Source organism: Parasteatoda tepidariorum, chromosome 2, assembly GCF_043381705.1.
Source record: "Parasteatoda tepidariorum isolate YZ-2023 chromosome 2, CAS_Ptep_4.0, whole genome shotgun sequence".
In the NCBI taxonomy this organism is placed as follows: Eukaryota; Metazoa; Arthropoda; class Arachnida; order Araneae; family Theridiidae; genus Parasteatoda; species Parasteatoda tepidariorum.
The window spans coordinates 101872826-101894918 of NC_092205.1; the positions used below are offsets into that span (position 1 = coordinate 101872826).

At 32.5% G+C, this 22093-nt stretch overlaps 2 protein-coding genes across 2 annotated transcripts in view; one reads left to right on the forward strand and one right to left on the reverse strand.

The window, feature by feature from the left end:
• The window catches only part of LOC107440163 (uncharacterized), an 11965-nt gene extending 7491 nt beyond the window's left edge, over positions 1–4474 (forward strand). The window contains exons 3-4 of the mRNA XM_016053005.3: positions 1964–2167; positions 2924–4474. Coding sequence (XP_015908491.1) covers positions 1964–2167; positions 2924–3528 — 809 coding nt within the window. The 3' untranslated portion in view covers positions 3529–4474. The remainder of the gene's footprint in view (positions 1–1963; positions 2168–2923) is intronic.
• A 5567-nt stretch (positions 4475–10041) lies between these two features.
• On the reverse strand, positions 10042–19593 carry LOC107440165 (uncharacterized). Its single transcript, XM_016053007.3, has 3 exons — positions 19465–19593; positions 12361–14394; positions 10042–10549 (listed from the first exon to the last, which is right to left on the reverse strand). Exons 1-3 carry the CDS (start codon positions 19531–19533, stop codon positions 10490–10492), a joined length of 2163 nt encoding a protein of 720 aa, XP_015908493.2. The 5' UTR covers positions 19534–19593; the 3' UTR covers positions 10042–10489.
• Positions 19594–22093: the final 2500 nt, after the last annotated feature.

Sequence of the window (22093 nt, forward strand, 5' to 3'; positions counted from 1 at the left end):
ATTGGAAAAAAAAAAAAAAAAAAAAAAAATAGGTTAACCCTTCAATAACGCGATAGTTATGTTCAGAGGTTAACAAATTTGTTACGTGAAGGAGTTTGAAATGTTGTAGTTGTCGCCCAATTTTAACAAAATCTCAAATTTTTTTTGGTAACTTTAATATTCTAGAAAAAAAAATAAAGATTTTTATGAATATAACAGTCTACAATCTCTAGCCAAAATATTAGACGCACTAAAGATTCAATGTAAAATCTTAATTATCATGTAATACTATACAGCTTTATTGTTTTAACACGACTGAAACCGGTTTGCACTTGCTTACGAACGTGTAACAATCGGTTAACATTGTAATGCAGTACATTAAAAATAAATACACATAGGAAGTATATAAAAATCTAATGAATAAAAACTCCTTACACTTATGTTTAAATGTAAAAGTATATAAACTCGTGCAAAACATGTAATTATTAACAAAGTGCAGTGTGCCTCGTAATTTGGTCTCATTATTATAATATACTAATATAATACCTGATATAATGAATATTCTATATTTATATAATATATCATCTAATTTAACCAATTTTATACACGAACATAAACAAGTTCTAACCGATTTCAGTCAGGTAAAAACAATAAAGCTGAATAATATCACCGGATAATATGATTTTACATAGAATCTTATAGTGCGCCTAATCATTTCGCCAGGTTGATTTTAAAAAAATGTCTTAAAATTGTATGTCGTACTGCTAACTTTTTTTTTCTCAGCTAATATTGAACTAAAAATAATAGTTGTCCTTGTGTAATTCCGAAAAGTAAAGCGATATTACTCAGAGACATGAAACTATTCTTGGAACTAAGAAATTTAGAACTTTTATGGACTATTAGGTTATATGCTCGAAATCGTCTTTCGTTTTCCTTTTTATTTCATCAATGACGTTTAATGATCAATGTGAAGAAAGTGAGATTTTTAATGTTCAGTTCTGTAAATTTGTTGGTTTTTTTTCTTTTTTTTGATGGAATATTATGTTGAATGAAAACGAAATGGCGACGCTTCTAACAAAAAAATCTAAGCACTAATTGCGAAGGTGAAAAAGCATGTTACGCATCTTATTATCGTACAATGAGAATAAGCATCATGCCATATGTAGTGTTTATGTAAAAAATTTAGCAATTAAAGTGAATTTAATACTGATTAACTTTTTAAAAAAAATACAGAATCAAAGAGCTAAATGTGAAAAAGTAAAATTGTTCTCGCTTCCATACTGTATTATTCGTGTTTATCATGTGGCAATAGTTTTAAAGGAATTTTATTTTACAACCGTCGTTGAGCAGCTGACCCAATTTTGAGTTTATGGCTACCATGATACATGACTGATATATTATCTGAAATAAATTATTACGATTAACTAATAATCACCTTTTTTGAAAAAATTATATAATCTTAGCCAGTAATCTCCATTTGAAGACAAATAGTAATAATAGTATTTTCTGTAAATATACTTTAAAAAAAAGGTTACATTAATGTTTCTTCTTGTCTTACCTGATTGACTAATATCTTCTTTCTGTGTAATATTTTGAAAAAAAATACCAATGGAACAAAGTGAAATTTAAAATTTACCATGAAATGATAAGTCACAATCTTGAAAATGAAATTTTAAACCAAAGTTAATAAATCTTAAATAAAGTTAATGTCTTAAAGGAATTTTAACCTTGATTGCTTAGGGATATTCGCATCGAAATAGTTAAAATAAGTCGAGAATAGCAATATCTATGAATAAAATATCTATGAATATCTTTAAAGAGTCAGTGCTTTAAAAAGAAACTTGATTCGGGTCTATGCAAAATCTCTATCTTCAGAGCCACAACGATTTTAATTTAACGCTTTGATTTACATACAGTTCTTACAATTTATGCATTGAAATATTTTTCTACCGAAATCAACTGAGAGTTTTAATATCATTCGCAGGTCAAGCAGCCTTTGCTCAAAAGACTCACGAAGCCAAAATAGCTCCTGGTCACGCATCGGTAGCCGACGTAAAAGAGACAGCTGAAGTGTCAGCTTTCAGCAGCGCAGCCAGCAGAGACGTCAATGCAGCCAGGACAGACGCTGTTCACGATGGAATAGCCAAGAATGCTCATACATCTCACAAGAGTTACCTCAATGCACCAGGTTGGTACAGAACATCTTGACAACCAATAAGGAACATTTTATTTTTATAATTTATTTCGGTAAACACTTAAATGGAAATCGTCCTTAATGAAAATATTTGTTTATTTAAAGAGAAAATGAGATTACCTTTGAGATGGAATATAAACTAGAAAACAAGACATAGACTATTTTGCACGAGTGATACATTCGTGCAAAATAGTTTGTGTCTTGTTTCTAGTTTATATTCCATAGTCTATGTCTGCGTCTGCGCTCTTCCTTCTAAACAAATTTATATTCAACCGAACTCTATTTTCTAAACCTATTGCGTTAATCTAAATCATTTAGATTAAAAATGTTTACTCATTTTCTGTATGCTTTAATGAAAAGAAATTCGTGGGGATAACTAAGTTGTATTCTGAAATTATATTTTCCGTATTAATAGTTTAGTAAGAGTTGAAATATTCCGTTAATAGTTATTATTATTCCGTAGTAATAGCATAGTAATAGTTATTAGACAGATTCTCTCATACGTTATTGCTTCATCCGTTAAGGAAACTGTCTTAAAGTCATTTCGATAATGATTCGTCAAAAGTAATAATGTTTTCTCTCTCCCGAAAACAAAAATTTATATTTCTAATGTGTATATTAGACTTTGATAAGGTATCAAAAATGTATACGAAGAGCAATAATTTCTGAACACTCTGTTTTAAGTTGGTCATTGAGTATGTTTGGTAGGATTTAAGTGTTGATGACAGAATGTTCATTCTATCTTTTTAGGCATCGGTGGAAGTTCTAAGGTAGCTGAAGTCAACCACCAGAGTTTTGATGGTCCAGGCTATGGCAATCTGCACTACGATTCTCAATCAGCTGATGAGGCCTACGACGCTCATGGACGAGCAGCAGCCAACGAGCAAGGATACAAATTGGATCAAGCTTACGACGCTCGTGTAAACCTCGGAGCCAGCAACGAGCTTCAATACAGTCGCCACGCTGCACATGATCCCTACGGCAACTACGGTGCAGTTACACAAACAAAACAGTCAACTCACGGGGGTCAACTAGTCCCTATTGTACAGGAACAGCCAGCTGTTGTTATTCCTCAGCCAGTAGTCTACAGCGAACCAGAACCTGTCTACCAGAAACAAACCTCTTATTATGAGCCAGCTCCAATTGCTTACCAAAAGAAATCAGCTTTAGTTTACAATGAGCCAGTTCCTGTTATTTATCCTAAACAAAGAGCTTTAGTCTATGATGAGCCATTACCTGTTTCATACCAAAAGCACTCGACGCTGTACTACGAACCACGAGCCATTTACAAGCAGCCTGTAGTCTACGGGAAATCTCATTATTCCGGCGATGGGTATTACCGCCATGGTTATTAATTTGTGACACCACAAACAAACTTTCGACGATTATTTCTGTCGCTTAAATGCAAGAACACACCAACTTTCAAACTACAAAATACTGCCAACTATGTTTTAAAGTATTGCAATAAGTACGTTCTGCTTTCTAACACGGCATGAGTTTTAAAAAAAGCGATTATCTGTCTGGCTTTCTCACAGATAATCAGAATGCGTGAATTTCAGTCAAGCATTGATATTGGTTGTTCTTGCATTTAAACCTTAGATTTTTAATTTTTTTTTTTAAAACGGTACTTGTAGATTTTTTTAAAGTTCTAGAAGTTTTTTTTATTTTCTCTCATGGAACTGTCAAAATAGATTCTTTTTTTAAATCAGTTTTCAAGGTAATTTTAATCCGTTAACACGTGATTCAGGAAACACGAGATTCAGATAAAAAATGTAGCTCAAAAAGAGTGAAATAAGTCCATATAAAATTTCTATTAAAGCTTTTATCATGCCTATTCACGAAGTCTGCTTTGCACACTTCTGCACAGTTTAATAATCATATAGAAATTAGTCTATTTTGTGTATCTGTAAACATTTTTAAATTATTAATGATAATCCAGTTAAACACACATTGATATCGATATCACAAGCAACTACTTTTATTGATATCAATGGCAAACCCCCTAAAGTGATAACGATTTATATAAAATTACATGTTTTCTGAGGAAATTGAATAATACATTTAAAATAAAACCTTTATGTTATAACTCTCTTTTTTTTTTAAATAAAAAACATTGGTGATCTTATCACAGGTAAAAATTTAATCAATTTGTTAATAAAAAAAAGGATTTAAAATTCTCCGCAAATGTGATCATTTGTGACAATAGAAGTTTAGAGGATTTTTGCTACGATAAATTATTGTGACTATGTAGTACTTCTGTGGTGTTATAATTTTAAACCAAATAAAAAGATTTACTGTAAATATTTGAAATTTTCTTTAATTACTTATTTTTAGGAGCCGCGCACTAATGTTGACAAAATAACTGTTGCGAGCAGTCTGCAAACTTATTTTATTTCACAGATACACAATTCCGAGTAAATGCACATGATTTGACAAAATATTTTAATTTTTTCCTTCCCTGTAAATATCATATTAGTTTTATGGCTACTAAGCAATAAGTTGATGATCAACATGCTAATATCCTGCAATATTTTGAACTAAAACATTTAATATTGAACCCATCAAAAAGATAAAGAATATCTTATTTTATTTTATGACCGTCGTTGAACAGCCGACCCAGTGTTGAGTTTACGACTGCTAATGTTCAACTAGGTATCCTTGTAATTTTGAACCCAATCCAGAAGACAAGGGAACTCCTGGATAAGCACCACCAGAGGTATGATTTGTTATGGGAACATGGAGGACTTTGTGACTCTACAGATTTAACGTGCATCAGTCACTATTTGCTACACGGGGAGTCTTGTTTCAGCGGGGATCGAACCCAGGACCATTTGGACATGGACCCAGTGCTCTATCAGCCAGGCTACCCGGCCCGATAAAGAATATCTAATTTTATTTTATAACAGTCGTTGAACAGCTGACCCAAATTTATGGGTTTACGACTACTAATGTTCAACTAGGTATCCTTGTAATTTTGAACCCAATCCAGAAGACGAGGGAACTCCTGGATCGAGTATTGGGAGAAATTTGCCTTCATGGAGGACTTTTTGATAGAGCTAACCCGCATTAGCGTTACATGGAGAGGAAGACCGCGAGAACTTCCCATGGTTAGCTTGACGGCAAGGGGACTCTAATCCATGATCCGTCTACCACTGAGGATATTTCACGTCAGCACTGCGGTCGGTGCAAGCCGGATGCGGAATTCGTATCTACTGAGCTCGCCCCATTGGAAGGCGAACGCTCTATCCCCTGAGCCACCGCAGCTCGATGAGGAATATCGTCGGGACTTAAGGTCCAATAACTATATTTAATACTTTCATTGGTCGGAATGGCCTGGTGGCAGCTCGATGGACTCACGTCTCTGAGAACGGCCAAAGACTCCCCGTGTAGTAAATGGTGACTGGTGCACGTTAAATCTTTTGGGTCAAAATCCTCCATGTTCCCATAACAAATTATGCCTCTGAGGGTAATGAATTGGACATTGATCGTTCTCTGGTTCAAAGAAAAATTATGATCTGTGGATAGATGTATAAATGGGTTCGTCCAGGTGTGATGCTTGAGTGTGGCAAAAGTCGAATTCTTGGCCATAGAAGGCGCCACTTGAAAACAAGAACAAACGCACCACTTGCCTTAAGAGCCAACAACAACGCTTTCATTACGTCAGTTTGCTCCTCTGAAGAGACGCCATTGAATAGTGCAACGCGCCGCGAAGTGTACACATTACATGTCGGTAATTTGTTGGTTTGAATTTTCCTATTTACGTCTTACATATCAGTATATTTTCAGATTTCGCCAATATTATAAGTAAAAATGCAATTCAGGATAATTCAAGAACAATTGTAGTAATTTAATTCACTATGATAAATTTTGAAAACAGGAGCAGGTCTACTAACTAAGTGCAGCAAGTCGTACTCCAATATAAACTTAATATTAACTGAATAATGTATTTTAACCCATTGGCAAAATGGGTCTTGTTTTGGATTTGATGGCGTGTGCACTTTACTTGGACGTCATCGTCCTTTTCAACTGTGTTCAAGAGTAATAGTAAGTCATGAGTCGTCATTGCATGTGTTGTTATGGCGACCGCTGCTGCTTGATAATTTTTTTTTAGAATTCTTTTTCTCTTTTTATATTCTCTCTTAATGTATTTACTTAATAATAATTTAAAGTATTTTTATATTCTTTTTATTATTAACTAACAATTACTGTCTTGACGGTGATTTCAATATAAATATGAATACTGAAGAAGTATTTTGTGACGTCTTGAAACTCGTATATAGCCAGGATTTGAATACCAATCCGACGACAAACATTCATTGAGACAGTTTTTGCAACCCATGATTTGAAATGTTGTGGCTTTTAACGGAGTCAAACCAGAAAAAAAAAAGCATTTGATCAATGGGTAACCAGGGATCGTAATAAAACAATCACAATTTTTTTAATTAAATTTTTTTTTTTTTAATATTTTGCCCTGTACTGGTTACTTATTATTACATTGAATTGTACGAGTTGCTGTATGATTAAATGATTCGTCTAGATGGTAGATTTTACTGGTTTTACTCATAGCATTAAAAACAACGGTACATTTATGCGAGTTAGCTTTTATGAGGAAATTACACATTCGCAAACATTACATTGAATAAATGTACTTTTAATAATTCATACAATGTTTATCCGTAAATAAGTGAAACATGACATAAACAAAAATCAAAATCAAAAATAATTTACAAGATATTACAAATATACAAGTCTTAATTATGTAGTAAAGTATTCGACAACATTTTTGCCTCTGTTAGTGATAACGGTGCCAGAACATATAGTAACAAGTGTATTCCGACAAGTAAAAAAAAAACATTATTTATGAAATATGTCCTAGCGTAAAATAATAAAAAAATAATCGAAATATTTAAAAAATAATGTTTAATATGTGTTCAAAATGTATGTTTCTTACCTTGATTAAAGTTTGATAATTATTTTATAATTAAAAGACTGAATTAGTTAATCAATGATTCATGCAGCTTTGGTGTAGAGAAAAAAGAAAACGAAATGAAACGTAGCTGGATACAACTAACAGGATTTATACTTGGATAACGAAAGCGACAATTAATGTTACCTTTTCCTAGATTCAAATACCATTATCATTTGCAAACCTAATCTGGAAAGTATTTAACCCCTTCCTTGAAAATGACGGGGTGAGGTTTCGCCCTTTATTTCTGGCTCCCGTGAAATTTCCGGACTGGAGTTTTCAGTAGTAATGCGGCAATAAGAATAAAACTAATTCTCTAACTCTTTTGCCCGGAAAAAATTTTATTTCTCATTTCACACACCAGGTGGCAGTATCAGGATATTTTTAAAGTAATTGTAGATAGTTAGTTTATTTTAAACTAGCTACCAGCACTAATCAAATACGTGTATTTGGCAAAAAAGGCACTTTTATGACCGTTTTCTTGAAAATTTACCAATCGTTAAGGGGTCAAGCTGCTTGTCGTAACTCTGTTTTGATATAAAAACTTAACTAGATAATCGTACATTTTGCTGAGTTGAGTTCAGACAAGATGAAACATGAATCCAACAACATTTAATTTAAGGCCTTCTTTTAGACTATTTCAAAACTGCTAGTCGTCGCTGCCTTTTGATACAAGACATCTACATCTTTGATTTTGCCGAGTTAAGTTTCAAACAAGATAAAACATGAATCCAACTACTATTTATTGAATGCATTCATTTAGTACTTTGCCTTCTTTACCTCTTTCCTGAGAAGCGGATACGTAGTTCATTTTCTCTCAAAAATCATTGAAATTGCTTGATATTTTTTTCAAGGATTTTTGGAATGTTAAATTAAAGCAATTGAAAAGGTTAAATCCATTTTACGAACGCGTATAAAAAGTTTTCATAAATACCTTTTAAATGTTCATTGATTTCATTCGTTTGCTTTCAAGGAAAACCAAATGACTTCTTTTCATTGATATTTTATTTATTTTAAGAGAACTATGTGAAATCTATCTGCATTTTATTAAAAATGCTATCCATTAGGGAAAAAAAAACGATTACAAACACATCTTTGGCACAGCCGTAAATATTCCATTCAATAAAAAAAAAGAAACAAAAAGAAAAACAACATATACTTGCGGCAAATCTAATGCGATTGCGTGTAAATTTTGCTGGAAATGCCTGATATTCTTGGCATAAGTCATTAATATCGTTATCATACTGGCAAATTTTTTAGTAGAAAAACAATGACTTATGCCTGATATTCTTTACATAAGTCATTAGTATCATTATGTTTGACATATTGTTATGTTACTAACAAATTTTTTAGCACAAAAACGCTAAAAATTTTAACAATTATTTTATTATAATTTTTTTTTTTTTTTGCAATAACATATCGTTCTAACTTTTGTTCTTAACAGCATTTGGTTTGAAATTCACTAAACTATATCATTTTAAAGTAAGATTTTCCCATTTAATTTAAACTTATAACATGTTTTAATGCTTAAATAAAAACAACAATTTTACAAAGCATAAACCTCGCAATTTGTTGTTCCATATTTTAACAACTTAATTCTTTGCAATCGTATCTCTAATCTCAGCAAACGCAGCGAATAAAAATGCTGATCTCATAGTATTGAACTACTGTTCTCTCAAGTCGATAGATTTTGAAATCATCTGAGTAATATTTTACGTATTGAAAAACCGTTTTTTCTTCTTAAAAAAGAGTGATTTTTTTCCTTCATTATTCTACGTATTATAGACGTTGAACTAAAATTAATTCCAATTAGTCAGACAGCTATTTATAAACTTAATGCGTTTGCAAGGAAATAAAGAAAGAGAAGTTGACTAATTTTGTAGTCATCACTTTGTCACGCCTTCACTGTTAGAAATTTCCCGGGAAAAATGATTAAGTAACAATTTATTGAATGGCTATTTTACCATATTTAATTAAAACAGTCAAATAACCATAAATAAAATGGTAATCAAGTTGTTAAGTTTGAGAAAAACTGTTTATAAACTCATAGCCGAGCTGGCTTATCTGTCAATCTCATAACCGGCAGAGCTTGAGTCCGAGTGTTGACACCACAATGTTTTCTTCACTCCCTTCAATACATGAAGAATTTCCAGTGTCCGGCACTCTCCAATGCCCATTACCTTACGAAAAGCCGAGCTCCTATGCCTAGTTAAATATTAAATTTTTTTTTATGTTTTTGAAAATGGTTAAAAAACCGTATAGTTTTGTATTCATGGTTTTATAACCATACTTTTTGTAAATGGTTTCAAAACCATAAAAGTAAAAAAAATGTCCATAAACTTTACAGTTAATCGGATGGACAGGCAGCTGCCAGTTATTTTACCATAATTTTAGAATGAAAATTTTAACAGTGTAGCAGCAAAGTGATTACTTTGTCACGACTTGTATATGTGCTATGATGTTAGGTTTGCCGCAAGTATAAAGCTCTCAGTACACATTTCGTAGCGCTCAAGTTAATTGTTAAGAACAAATACATATCTTGCAATGAGGTAATATAAAGAACTCACATTTATAACAAATACATTCAAAATATAGGAACATATGAAAACTATTCGCAACTGATTATGTTCTAGTTGAGACAGTAATAAAAACAGATTGAGAAAAACAAAGTTTAGTTCGTTCACCAGGAGTTGGCACTAGGCTCTGTGCTTTCCTCACGTAGTATCCGACGATTCTATTTCGTTATTTTGCAAAGAAGGATGTGAACAATCCTGAAACAAGGTTGCTATTTGTCGATCGTATGACAAAAATATTTATTTCGCTATCCTTATGAGCATTTTCTTAACATTAAATATTTCATAAATTTGCTGATATTTCTCTCTTTTGAGTGAATAGTTTATCCTTTTTGAGACATTTTGCTGCAATATATTTAATTAGCTAGAGTAACGAAAGGTATAATAGCAGATGATAAAGCGAAGTAAGTGACTGAAAATGAAATCACTGTTTGTGTTTGGCGCGCATTAAGGGTTGTCTGATTTTCAAAAGCGGAGACGTTTCTCATCCCGCCCTGAAATGAACTCTTCGTCCGAGGGGGTGGAGCCAAGTGCCAACTCCTGGTGAACGAACTATATTTACACATACATCCTCATAAATCCTATTTCATCCTTTTTAGCACTCCGGCCCACACAAAAATATTCGTTTTCTTTCTTATTAATAAATACCCTGTTGAATTTTAATCTAGTCTTTTCTTTGTTCCACCGATGTCAAATCTTTATCTTCAGGTCAACTTCAGTTTGATCAGTTGATATTTGACCAACCAGTTTTGATCATTATATTTATAATACGTGATTTCACCAGCGTCTCCCACTATGCTGCATATTACCATTGTTCCAGGAAGGGTAAGGTTTGTTCTGGAAGGAAATAATATAATTTTTAATGAAGAAAAAACAAAACAAAAACGAACAACTTAATTATCGTTCTTACGTTCTGCAATCCTTAACACATTCAAATAACTCTGCAAAAAACTATTTTCTGGATCTTAGCAATATGAACTTGTTTCTACTTCGATTTATTAAACTTTTAAATCTCCAAAAATTTCTAATCGAGTTTCTCTTAAGAGGGCGTTATACTGTGCTTTCAACCTTCATTAGTAATTTAAAATTTGAAGTCTAGAAAAAGTGAGATCAAATCAAAATAGGGAAGACCATCGGGTGACCATGAATAGAGAAGACCATTTGATGAGACGCGGTGCCTCGGAGGATCGAGTGTCAGTCGCAAATTATCCTCAGTGGTAGATGAATCATGAATTAGAGTACTTTTGCAGTCAGGCTAACCGTGGAAGGTTTTCGTGATTTTCCTCTCCATGTAAAACAAATGTGGGTTAGTTCCACCAAAAAATTCTCTAAGAAGGCAAAATTTTCCGCAATACTTGACTCTAGGAGTTCGCTTTTCTTCTGGATTAGGTTCAAAATTACAAGGCTACGGAGTTGAACATTGGTAGGCGTAAACTCAAAATTGGGTTGGCTATTCAATGACGGTTATATTAAGAAAATTTAAATGGTGAAGAATATTCAAACTATTAAAATGCAAACAAATTATGGCAGGATTATGTAGAGGCAAAGTAATTCTGCTATTGAATTTTGATATTTTGAAAGTATTTTTTCAGCATTTCAAAATTCATGGTTTTCTCTTAGGTTTACCTGCATTCACTTTCTAAAGTATACATTTTGAAATGCCAATGGAGGTGGAATGGAATCCGCCTCCATGAAAAGTATTTCCCTGATATAGCGTCCCCTTAATTTTCTAAGGTGAATTGAGATCCTTTTGCCTTCCCACAATTCATTATTTTTATAGCTAGATGTGTTAAATATTTTTTCTCAAAAATTTTGGTAATGACTGAAAATTTTTTTTCTCTTTTCGAAGGATTTTCGATTAAAAAAACTGTCCCAAATTTTTTTCTTTTTTTGTCGTTAAAAAACTTGATTTAAATCGCATAATTGCTATGATTCCATTTGAAAGTAACAGAAATTTATTTACCTTCTGTGGATATAGTGTAATTATCGACAATGTCAACCTTCATCTATGAAAAGGTACCTCTCCACGGAATCGAGTTAACATGTCTTATATACCAGTGAATTGGAATTATATTTTTGTAGTGGTAGATGCACTACGGTAATCCCCCACCAGAATTATATCTGTGATAGAATTCGATGAATGGATACCACTAGTCGATTTATTGCTGTTTTGTGAGAAACCGGGAAAAATATATTAAGATCACCAGACTTTTTGAGTACTGATCGTGAGAGCTGTATTAAGTTCACGAGGGCTCCTGTGTTGCCATTAGCAATCGAGTGTATGCGTTGTGTGTGATCGAGACTGAGAAGCAACAGCGTGAGGAGGACAATGTCGCAGTCACAAGTAGCAAGTCAACTGTTTAATCCTCACTATCCATCGAAGTAGGCGTGTTCAAATCGTAGTGGGCACTTCTGCCAAGGTAGGCGTGTTTACATAACGTCCAAAGGATACCAATGTGGGGAGAGTTGTTATCGTCAATGTCAACCTTCATCTATGAAAAGGTACCTCTCCATAGAATCGAGTTAACATTGTCTTATATACTAGTGTATTAGAATTATATTTTTGTAGTGGTAGATACACTACACTCTCGTATGTAAATTTAATTATTTTATAAATTTATTTATTCTCAAAAATTGTTTATACTTACTTCTTGTCGATCAAAGTTCCTTTGGGCATTCACTTGAGGTCCTTTCATCCTCATGATATCGTGCGGTGGATAAAACGCATTGTTATATGTACTTTCCATTTGATTACGATTCCATCTATCGCCAACGTCATCTCGATTTCTCCACACTGCAAATTGATTCGCACTTATAGTTGGATAGTTCTTTGGCGGGTTGGCAACATAGGGTTGGGTATTCATGGTGTTCTTTCTTTGCGGAGGATTGTACATTGATTGCTTATCTCGTTGCAAGTCTGTCCAGAAAGCCCGATTTATTTGACTCGGAGCTTGTTGAATAGGTTGTTGTTGGGGAATTGGCTTAATGTCATTCCTCGGAGTGGTCAACTCATTCCAAAACTTATTATCTGACTTTTTTCGAAGCCCTCTTAAATGGGCTGTCCAGTTGTTGTACCTCGGTTTCAGAGGCTGCCCTTGTTGATCTCGGACCACTCCGACTGTTACTTCTCGCCAGGAAGGGACACTAGTCACCGCGTGGTCTCTCCTGTTTTTCAGGTCAATCAAAACGGGTAAAGAAGTGACCACTACGACATCTGGCTTTGAAGGATTCACTGACATTCGCGAAGCAAGGTATGGTGCAAGAAGATTACCACTTTGTGGGGGAGTTGTTGTGGCTTTCTCAGTAGTTGTGGGTACCGTTGTTGTTGTTGTTGTTATGGGAGTTGTGGTTGTCGGGATTTCTATAGTGGTGGTCTCTAGGGATTGGATTTTAGCTAACTCATTATTGCCATCAAACTCTGTGTTGTTACAATCTTGCGTTGGTAAAATATGCTTCTTTAGCAAAGAATTGTCGATGTTGTCTTCTGTGGACAAAACTAAAGATAACTGGTTCTGAAAACTCAAGCACTTAGTTGTAGTAGCTGTGGGGTCAGTTTGCAACAATATCGTGTTCGAATCTGTTGTTTGAGCAGGCAAATGCGATAGAGGCGTTGTTTGGACTGATTCCGTAGTTGCTGTCGAGCTCTCAGCACTTGTTGATACTTCAGGCCTTTCTGTCTGAAGTTCAGAAGTACTTTTTAGGGGCAGAGCTTGTACAGGATCATACTGCTGCTGTAGTGAAGACATTTGTCCAACAGTCATGACAAAAAATGGGTTTTCATTGTCATTAGTAGATTCTTCACTTTTATTTGAAACATCCGGAATCGCTGTTTCAGTTGATAGCGTTACTGGGATAGTTGCTGTTGTTTCAGGGAGTAGGGATGTAGTTTCCACTAACGGTATGGGTCTCACTGTACCATCAAGAGACTTCGTTGAAGTGTAGGAAGGTGTCACAAACTCATGATCCTTATGACTTAAATCTTCGTCACTGTACAAGTCGTCACTTAGCTTGGTGTCTGAGTCGTCCTCTAAATTTTGTTCCTTAAAAGTTGGGATCGCTTCTACACGCTTATATGACACTTCGAAGCTTTTTCCATCGTTAAGAATGTCGCTCGGGTTGTAGTCATACGATTCGTCTTCCATCTTTAGATCTTCATCAGAGCCGAATTTGACTTCTTTGGGCTTGACATGCAAATGCAATTGGAATTTGGAAATGAGTACAGCCGTACCATCAGGAAAGAAGCGAAGTAACAAAGCCGGTTTTCTTTCAAAATAAGGTTCTTCACTCTCAGGGATTTTATCCCTTTTCAAGACTACGGGTGGCTTCGTGTTCCTTTCTCTCTCTTTGTTTCTCGAAAATTCTTTGCTAAAAGAAAATAAGTCATTTTTGTTTTTTCTAGGTCTCATGGGTGTTTCTGTGGGGCGTAACCTTATCTTAGAGTTTTTGGCATCTACAGTTGAGTCTATTTTTAGTCTTTCTGAGTCACTCTGCAAGTCTGCGCTTGAAGAATTTGTCTGTTCTTTTTTCGCATGATCATTGTGTTCATTTAAGGTATTAATGCTTTCAGGTAAGATTTTAGGTATGAGCAGGGAGGAATTTTGTGCTTCCACCTCAGAGCTGGCAGGAAGGGAGTAACTTGACTGGATAAAAAGGATGCAGAAAATAAATACTTTAAGAGACGCCTGAAAAGAATTTCAAAAGTAGTCATTTTAAAACTTTATGGAAATTCATTTTGTAGATATTTAATAAAATGTTAAAAACATTAGTGTACCAAAAATTAAGATTACAAATATAAAACAAATTTGACAATAAAAATGGAAAATACTACAATGTAATTTGGACACATAGCGTGCTCGAAAACAAAAATTTTCATACTTTAAAATTGCGGATTTTTCAAGCATTCCTAAATTTAAAACTAGAATAATTTTTGGTCCCGTAGTGGACTGATCGTTAAGACACGGTTCCCAGCAGATCACCGAAGTCAAGCATCACTGGCTGCCGTCAGTGTGCGGGTGGGTGACCACTTGGATCAGTCTGCGTAGGGTCCGAGGGTGTGCGGTATGGGTCCTCGTTAAACTGTTCTACCGTAAAGTGCTCGGTTTCGCGTGCAGGTCGTCGGGCTACCGAAGCGGGGGTGCCATCCCCTCTGCAGAGGATCAAAATTGTGATGGCATGTCCTCGGATCATCCTGAGGGATGTTTCCCAGACCGTCGCCAATAGCCCATTGTGTAGCTCTAGTGAGACGTAAATGAACTACAAGAACATGAATAATTTTTGAATGTTTCCCTCTATCCTAAACAGAAAAATTTTACAGATTCTTTGACCAATTTATCACAATTTTGGATGTATGCTTAGGATCATTATCCTGCTGACACATTCACAAAGTACAAAAATTCTATTTGTTGCGATGTCAACAAAAAATTTAAATACTATTAACAAAGGGAATGAACATGCATGTTTACAACTATTCAAATGAAAATTGATTTTGTGCAGGGCGGAGAAAGCTTGAACAAAGAAAGCTTGGGGCAGAAATGAAATGGAAAAGTCTATTTTAACAAATTAACATTTTTGCTTTAACTATGCTTTTAATTTACGTAGGTTTATTGATAAATTGGAGCTATATTTTAGTTTTAATGTGCTTCATAGTTAATGCCAGAGAGAGAGAGATGTATTTTATGAAATAAGATCTGCCTGCTGTACACTTTTTAAAAAAATTTTCCATCATTTTTCTTTATTTTTTTTAATACATATTAAGAGTTCATATTGGAATAAAGAACTCAAAAATGTTGTATTTACAAACACTAAATTAATATAATGTATGAATTATTGTTAAGTCATTGAGGGATTTTTATGATTATAATTGAAAGGAATTTATAGTGAATAGAATTATTTATTTCAAATGTTATTTCTACGCAGCATAAAAAACAAATCGTTATGCATATAAATTTAGTGAAATCAAACGTTTCAACGTTTCACAATCAAACATTTCACAAGATATGTATGTTGTTTATTTTTAGAAAGAGTTCAACCATTCATTCAAAGCTGGACTAACAGAGACAATTTACCAACAAACGAGCGAAGCAACTCGAGAAAAAAAATACTTATGTATTAACAGCACAAAGTATTATTAACAAAATAGCGTATGATGACATCAGAAAAAGTGATAAAAACACATTAACAAAATGTGCTTTAATAATTTAATAATTATATATTTATTAACAAAACGATATTTGCTTTTAAAAAAAAATATCGAATTATCAAGGGACGGTGAGTGCAACGAATAGGGGACGGAGCCTCCCAGACATTTAAAATATTTGAAAATAAAAATAAGATTTCTCAAATTAAAATAAATTTATGTTTGTAATACAAATCAATACAATATAGGGCACAAGGGCGCCAGCAGAATAATATAAAAGGGAGTGCAACCCTCTAACAAACTACCCCCCCCCCAAAAAAAANCCCCCCCAAAAAAAAAAGTTAAAATATTCTGTTATTACACTTTGTTTTGTTATTACATGTACTTAGATCTGCTAATTTTTTTCAAGATACATTTCTTCATTGTTAACAAGATATTTAAGAAAAAATACAAATTTCTTGTGCCTGCAAATTTTGCCATGATAAACTGTATTGATGGCGCTGGCATGGCTATTGACTTAGAAACACAAATAAATACAAACAGTAGTTTCGTATACTAACGTGTTTGTGTACGCTTAATATTGGTATTTATTGTGTTATTTAAGTGTTACAGTTGTGAGAAGTCAGTTTGTGTTATACACCTTTGTTAAACTAAATAACTAATAGAAATTAAAATATTACTTATATTTTATTAAATGAAATTTAAAAATATAGCTTAGATATCTGACAAGTTTGTGCATGCTCAGAAAAAAATCAAAGATGACTCAGAATTCATTGAAAAAGTTATAAGCAGATTTGGACAGCAAACAAGACGATCCCAATTCTTGTTTAATTCAACAATTTTTTAATTGTTATGCATTAATAATTACTTAATTATTTGTTTTTTTAAAAAAATATTTTCAATAAAATTTTTTATAACAAAATTGCTTTTCTGTATTTCTTTAATTGTTTTTTTTTAAAAAAAAAAGCCAGGGGGTGCAAGTGCACCCTCTTGCACCCCGCTGTCGGCTCTCTTGACAGGGCAGATTTAACGAAAACTACCTGCCACAAGGGAACTAAATACGATAGATGGCGATTATAATGGTTTGCATATTAGGAAGCAAACAATTTTCTTTTAGCTATTGAATCTCTTAATCCACTAATTAATTTAAGAAACAAAATTGCTAATAAATGGTAATCGAATTACCTAAAATTAAAAATAATTAAATTAAAAAAGTAGCTGTGGTGGGTCAAGGGATACAGCGCTCGCCTCCTAATTAGGTTACCCGGGTTTAAATCCCAGCGATGAACTATAGCACCGACCACAGAGCCGAAGTAAAATATCTTCAGTATTACAGTCCCTGGTTGATTATTATTAGACGCACTGTTAGAGTCGATGTAAAATCTTAATTATCAGATGATGCTATTCAGCTTTACTGTTTTATGTGACTGAAACCAGTTCCCTTCAAAATTAACCAATTGCAAAACCAATCTTTAAGATCCATATTCCATTGCAAGCTATAGTTATTTCAATATAATAATTACAAAGACAATGTCACAACTCTATTTTAAAATTGATTTTTTTTATATTATAGTCTTATTTCAATAGTTTCATTACAGTATTTCAATATTCTAATTTCAATATAATAGTTCAAAAATATTTCATCTCTGAGATCAATATTCCACGGCAATCAAACAGTTGATTCAAAATTTTATTTAAGAACAAACATCGTTATTTCATTTCAATGTTACAATTGTTTTGAAATGATAGTTCTGTTTCAATAGTTCATTACGATTTTTTACTACTATAGTTTCATAACTAATACAACAATTCTAGTAGTAATGATTTACTTCCAAAATCAATATTCCATTTCAATAGTTCTATTTCTTTATTAAAAATTCGTAACTGATATAATAGTTCTGAAACAAATTAATTTAGTTCCTAAATGTATTTTAATATTCGACATGAGATAAAAATATCATAGTTTCCTTTCATATCATAGTTTACAGTGATTTTAAATTTATTGTACTGTCTCAATTATTTTATTACAGTATTTTAATATTATAATTCCTAAACTAATAATTTATTTCCAAAATCAACATTCTATTTCAATAGATCTATTTCTCTGCTCCAATTTTATAATAGATATAATAGTTCTAAAATTAATTGATTAAGTGCCTAAATAATTTTAGTATTACAGTTCAAATAACAATATCCTAGTTTCATTTCGATATAACAGTTCTTTAAAAATTATAGTTTTTTTTCAGTAGATCCATTACGGTATTTCAATATGAAAATTTCATGACAAGCAGTATAATTTCCAAACTAATAAATTAGTTCCAAAATCAACATTCTATTTTAATAGGTCTATTTCTGTGTTTCAATGTTATAACTGATATGATAGTTCTGAAATTAATTGATTAATAATTTTATTATCCCATTTCAGTATAATTCAAACAACAATATTTTAGTTTCATCTCGATGTAACAGTTCTTTTAAAATTATAGTTCTTTTTTCAATAGTTCCATTACAGTATTTCAACATTATAATTTCATTACAAGTAGTATAATTCCCGAACCAATAATTTAGTTCCAAAATCAACAATCCATTTCAATATTTCTATTTTTGCGATCCAATTTTTAACCAACGTTAATAGTTCCAAAATTACTTTATTTTATATCTAAATGAATAGTCTATTTCAATATTATAGTTCAAATAACAATATCGTAGTTCAATTTTAATATTGGAGTTATTTTAAAATTTTAGTTCTATTTTATTAGTTTCGTTACAGTATTTTGATATTATAATTTCATAACCAACGTAGCAGTTACAGTATTAATGACTTACTTACAAAGTTCTATGCCATTTTAATAGTTCCATTTCAATATAACAATTTCATAATCGACGCAGGTTCAAAATTAGCATAATGGTTCCAAATTAATATTCAATAATTACAATAATACGTTGCTCTTCCATGTAATATTTAGTTCAATATTATAATTTCGAAAACTACATAGTAGTCAGCTTCAAAATCAATATTATAGTTTTTAATAGCAACATAGTAATGACGCTGCTGAAACCGGTTTATACTGGTTTACGTTCGTGTATCAATGAGTTAATATTGCAATGCAATACGTTAAAAGTAAATACAAACTGGAAGTATATAAAAAATCTAATGAATAAAATCTCATTGCATGTATGTTTGAATATAAAAGTATTTCATATAACATCGTGCAAAACATGTCATTATTAAAAAAACTACAGTGCTTCTAATAATTTGGTTTAATTATTATAATATACTAATATTATACCTGATATAAAAATAATCTATATTTATATAATGTATCGTCAAATTTATGTTATATCTCGTCTAATTAAAACAATTGATACGCGAACGGAAAAAAGTGCAAACCGATTTCAGTCGCATAAAAACAATAGTATCATCTCCTGATAATTAAGATTTTACATAAAATTTTACAGTGTGTCTAATAATTTGCCCAGGAACTGTATTTACTGTAGTGTTTAAATAAAATTTACTGCGGACTGAGTAAGTAAAATTGATTGATTTAATTTTAAACTTTTAGAATTTAAAAAAAAAAGAAGAAAAGTAGTTATAAATTCTAAATTAACCACATACCTTGTCAATCATGATCGTACGAGTGACTAACAGCGGTGCCATAGCTCGAATGGGCTTCTGTTCGATCATGGGTCATCTTTTCTTTGATGGTTAAAAAATTCAAAAACTATCGCTTACAGTGACCCCCTTTCTCTGACGCATGCGCAGAATCTCGACCCCTCAATATGAAAAAAAAAATTCTTGAGCGCACTTCATTGAACACTGGAATAGAAAGTATAGATAGCCATATCTTTTCCTCTATCGCTCTTTCTCTTTCGACATTTTCCCCCTTTCTTTATAAACTGTTCCAATTGTTGATTAGAATAAAAGATATTTTAAATGATATTTCCGCTTGTTTCAAGAAGTGAAGAAGATCATTAAGTATTCATATTCTTTAAGAATTCTTCTGCGTGCAGACGATATATTTACGTTGGATTAGGCATGATTTAATTGATATGTTGAGAAGGAAAGTCACTGAAATTTTCATGGAAAGGGAAATAGTGTAATTTTATTTATTTTCACTGCAAAAATCCTAAAAATTTGTTCGAAAGTAAAAAAAAAATTTCCGAAAATAAAAGTTTAATCCCATATAAGTATGAAAAAGGACTATAAGGGCGTATGGGACTATATGCTCTCGCATCTCTTTAACAGCGCTTTTTTGTTTTTCAAACAGTGTTGTAACTGAGTTAATCGTTAGAATTTAGGTTTAAGGTGAATTTAATTAAGAAATTTTCAATATATCTATCTATCTATCTATCTATATATNCATAGTAGTATATACATAGTAATATATATACATAGTAGTATATATATTCGTAGAATTCATAATAAATTCTCTTGTTTTTCTTTTTAAAAATTATTTTAGGAGCTGATGTTTTTCTTCTAAATGCTGAAAAACCGTGAGGACTCAGGGGATATAGTGATCACCTTCGGATGAGGTGAATCGGGTTCGAATCCCAACGATGGCTGGTCGATACGAATTCCTGATCCGTTTTGCACCTACCACAGTGCTGACGTAAAATATCCTCAATGATAGACGGATCATGAGTTAGAGTCCGCTTGGTATCAGACTAACCGTTTGAGGTTTTTGCGGTTTTCCTCTCCATGTAACGCAAATGCGGGTTAGTTCCATCAAAAAAGTCCTCCACGAAAACAAATTTTTCCCACCACTTGATCCAGGAGTTTCCTTGTCTTCTTTATTGGGTTCAAAAATACAAGAGGCTACGGAGTTGAACATTAGTAGCCATAAACTCAAAATTAGGTCGGCTGTTCAACGACGGTTATTAAACATGTTATAATAAATCAATATTTTATCTAAAGTAATTTGACAGAGACATGATTTTTCACTAAAAGTAAATATAAGTTTACATTATCGGTATTAGGTAAACATATACTAATATATCGTCAATGTGGGGTACAGTATGACCCCACTTCAACTTTATACTAATATTTCAAAAAAAAAAATTATTATAAGAATTGACCTTTTTTAATATGTGTTAGTAATCGCATCTTTTGTTTTGTCAAGGAAATATGATTAAGCATAGTAACAAAAAAAAAATTATTTAGTAGAAAAGATAGATACCAAAATGAAAACATGTTTTCATCCGAATAGCGATGCGCCGTCATTTATGAACCCCGAGTATAATTTGAAATTTAAAATATTTTTGGATCGTAATGATGTTTATCGCAATAATAATAAACGATAATTGAAGACACGTTGAAAGCTTATTTCACAGTATCAGCCTAATTACCGCTTGATAAGAAACATGTTTTTAAGTACATTTCAATTAGCTTACTATTAGCAGCTCATTTTAATAAGCCTGAATGTATGGACTCAAAAAGCCTAAAGAAAAACTTGAAGAAAATTATTGAATATTTCCAAAGAGCAGGGCAGCTGCTGCGGCTCATAGCTTATAAGGAATAGAGAATTCGTCTACCCTGTGATCTAAGTGACCCTGGTTCGAATCCCAGTGGTTGCTGGTTGATACGAATTCTGATCTCGGCTTACACTGATCGCAGTACTAACGTAAAATATATTCAGTGGTAGACGGATTATGGGTTAGAATCCCCTTGCCATTGAGCTGACAGCGGAAATTTTTCATGGTTTTCCTCTTTTTGCAACGTAAATGCTGGTTAGTTTCATCAAAGAGACGTTTGCGAAGGCTAGTTTCTTCTAATATTTGATCCAGGACCTTTTTTTTGTTGTGCCGATAATGTTGGTAGTCAAGAGTCCAAATCCAACGAAAAAAGGTGTTTATATCGAGAAAGTATGTTTTCGTGGCTGATTTCGTAACTTAAATAATAGTTAGCACTAATTAATTAACTTATGCGAGGTCAACCTTTCGAACTATTAAGGTTATCACTCAGTTCGTGAAAATCCGATCATTAGAACAAAAATTATTTAAAGTGATATCTTTATTTTGTGGTCTTTAAAATCTAACAATTTTGAAGTAATAGAATTATTTATCTTTAATTTTTGAATGAACACAAGGATTAAGAAATATATAAAAAAAAATTATATGTCGCAAACACCATTGTAAAAATCAATAAAAATGAACTTATTTACGAAAACTGAAAAAGAGGGGCTATTGGATCAAGATTTCTAGACAAGTATTAGCAGTCAAGATCTCATGATTCCATGAATCTGTAG

Bases quoted from the DNA above. Each gene is read 5' to 3' on its own strand.
- LOC107440165 (XM_016053007.3), bottom strand. From the start codon at position 19,533: ATGATCGAACAGAAGCCCATTCGAGCTATGGCACCGCTGTTAGTCACT. The intron at 14,395-19,464 runs GTATGTGGTTAA...AATTCTTTTCAG, and splicing joins GTACGATCATGATTGACAAG to GCGTCTCTTAAAGTATTTAT. The intron at 10,550-12,360 runs GTAAGTATAAAC...ATTTCCTTCCAG, and splicing joins GGAACTTTGATCGACAAGAA to AACAAACCTTACCCTTCCTG.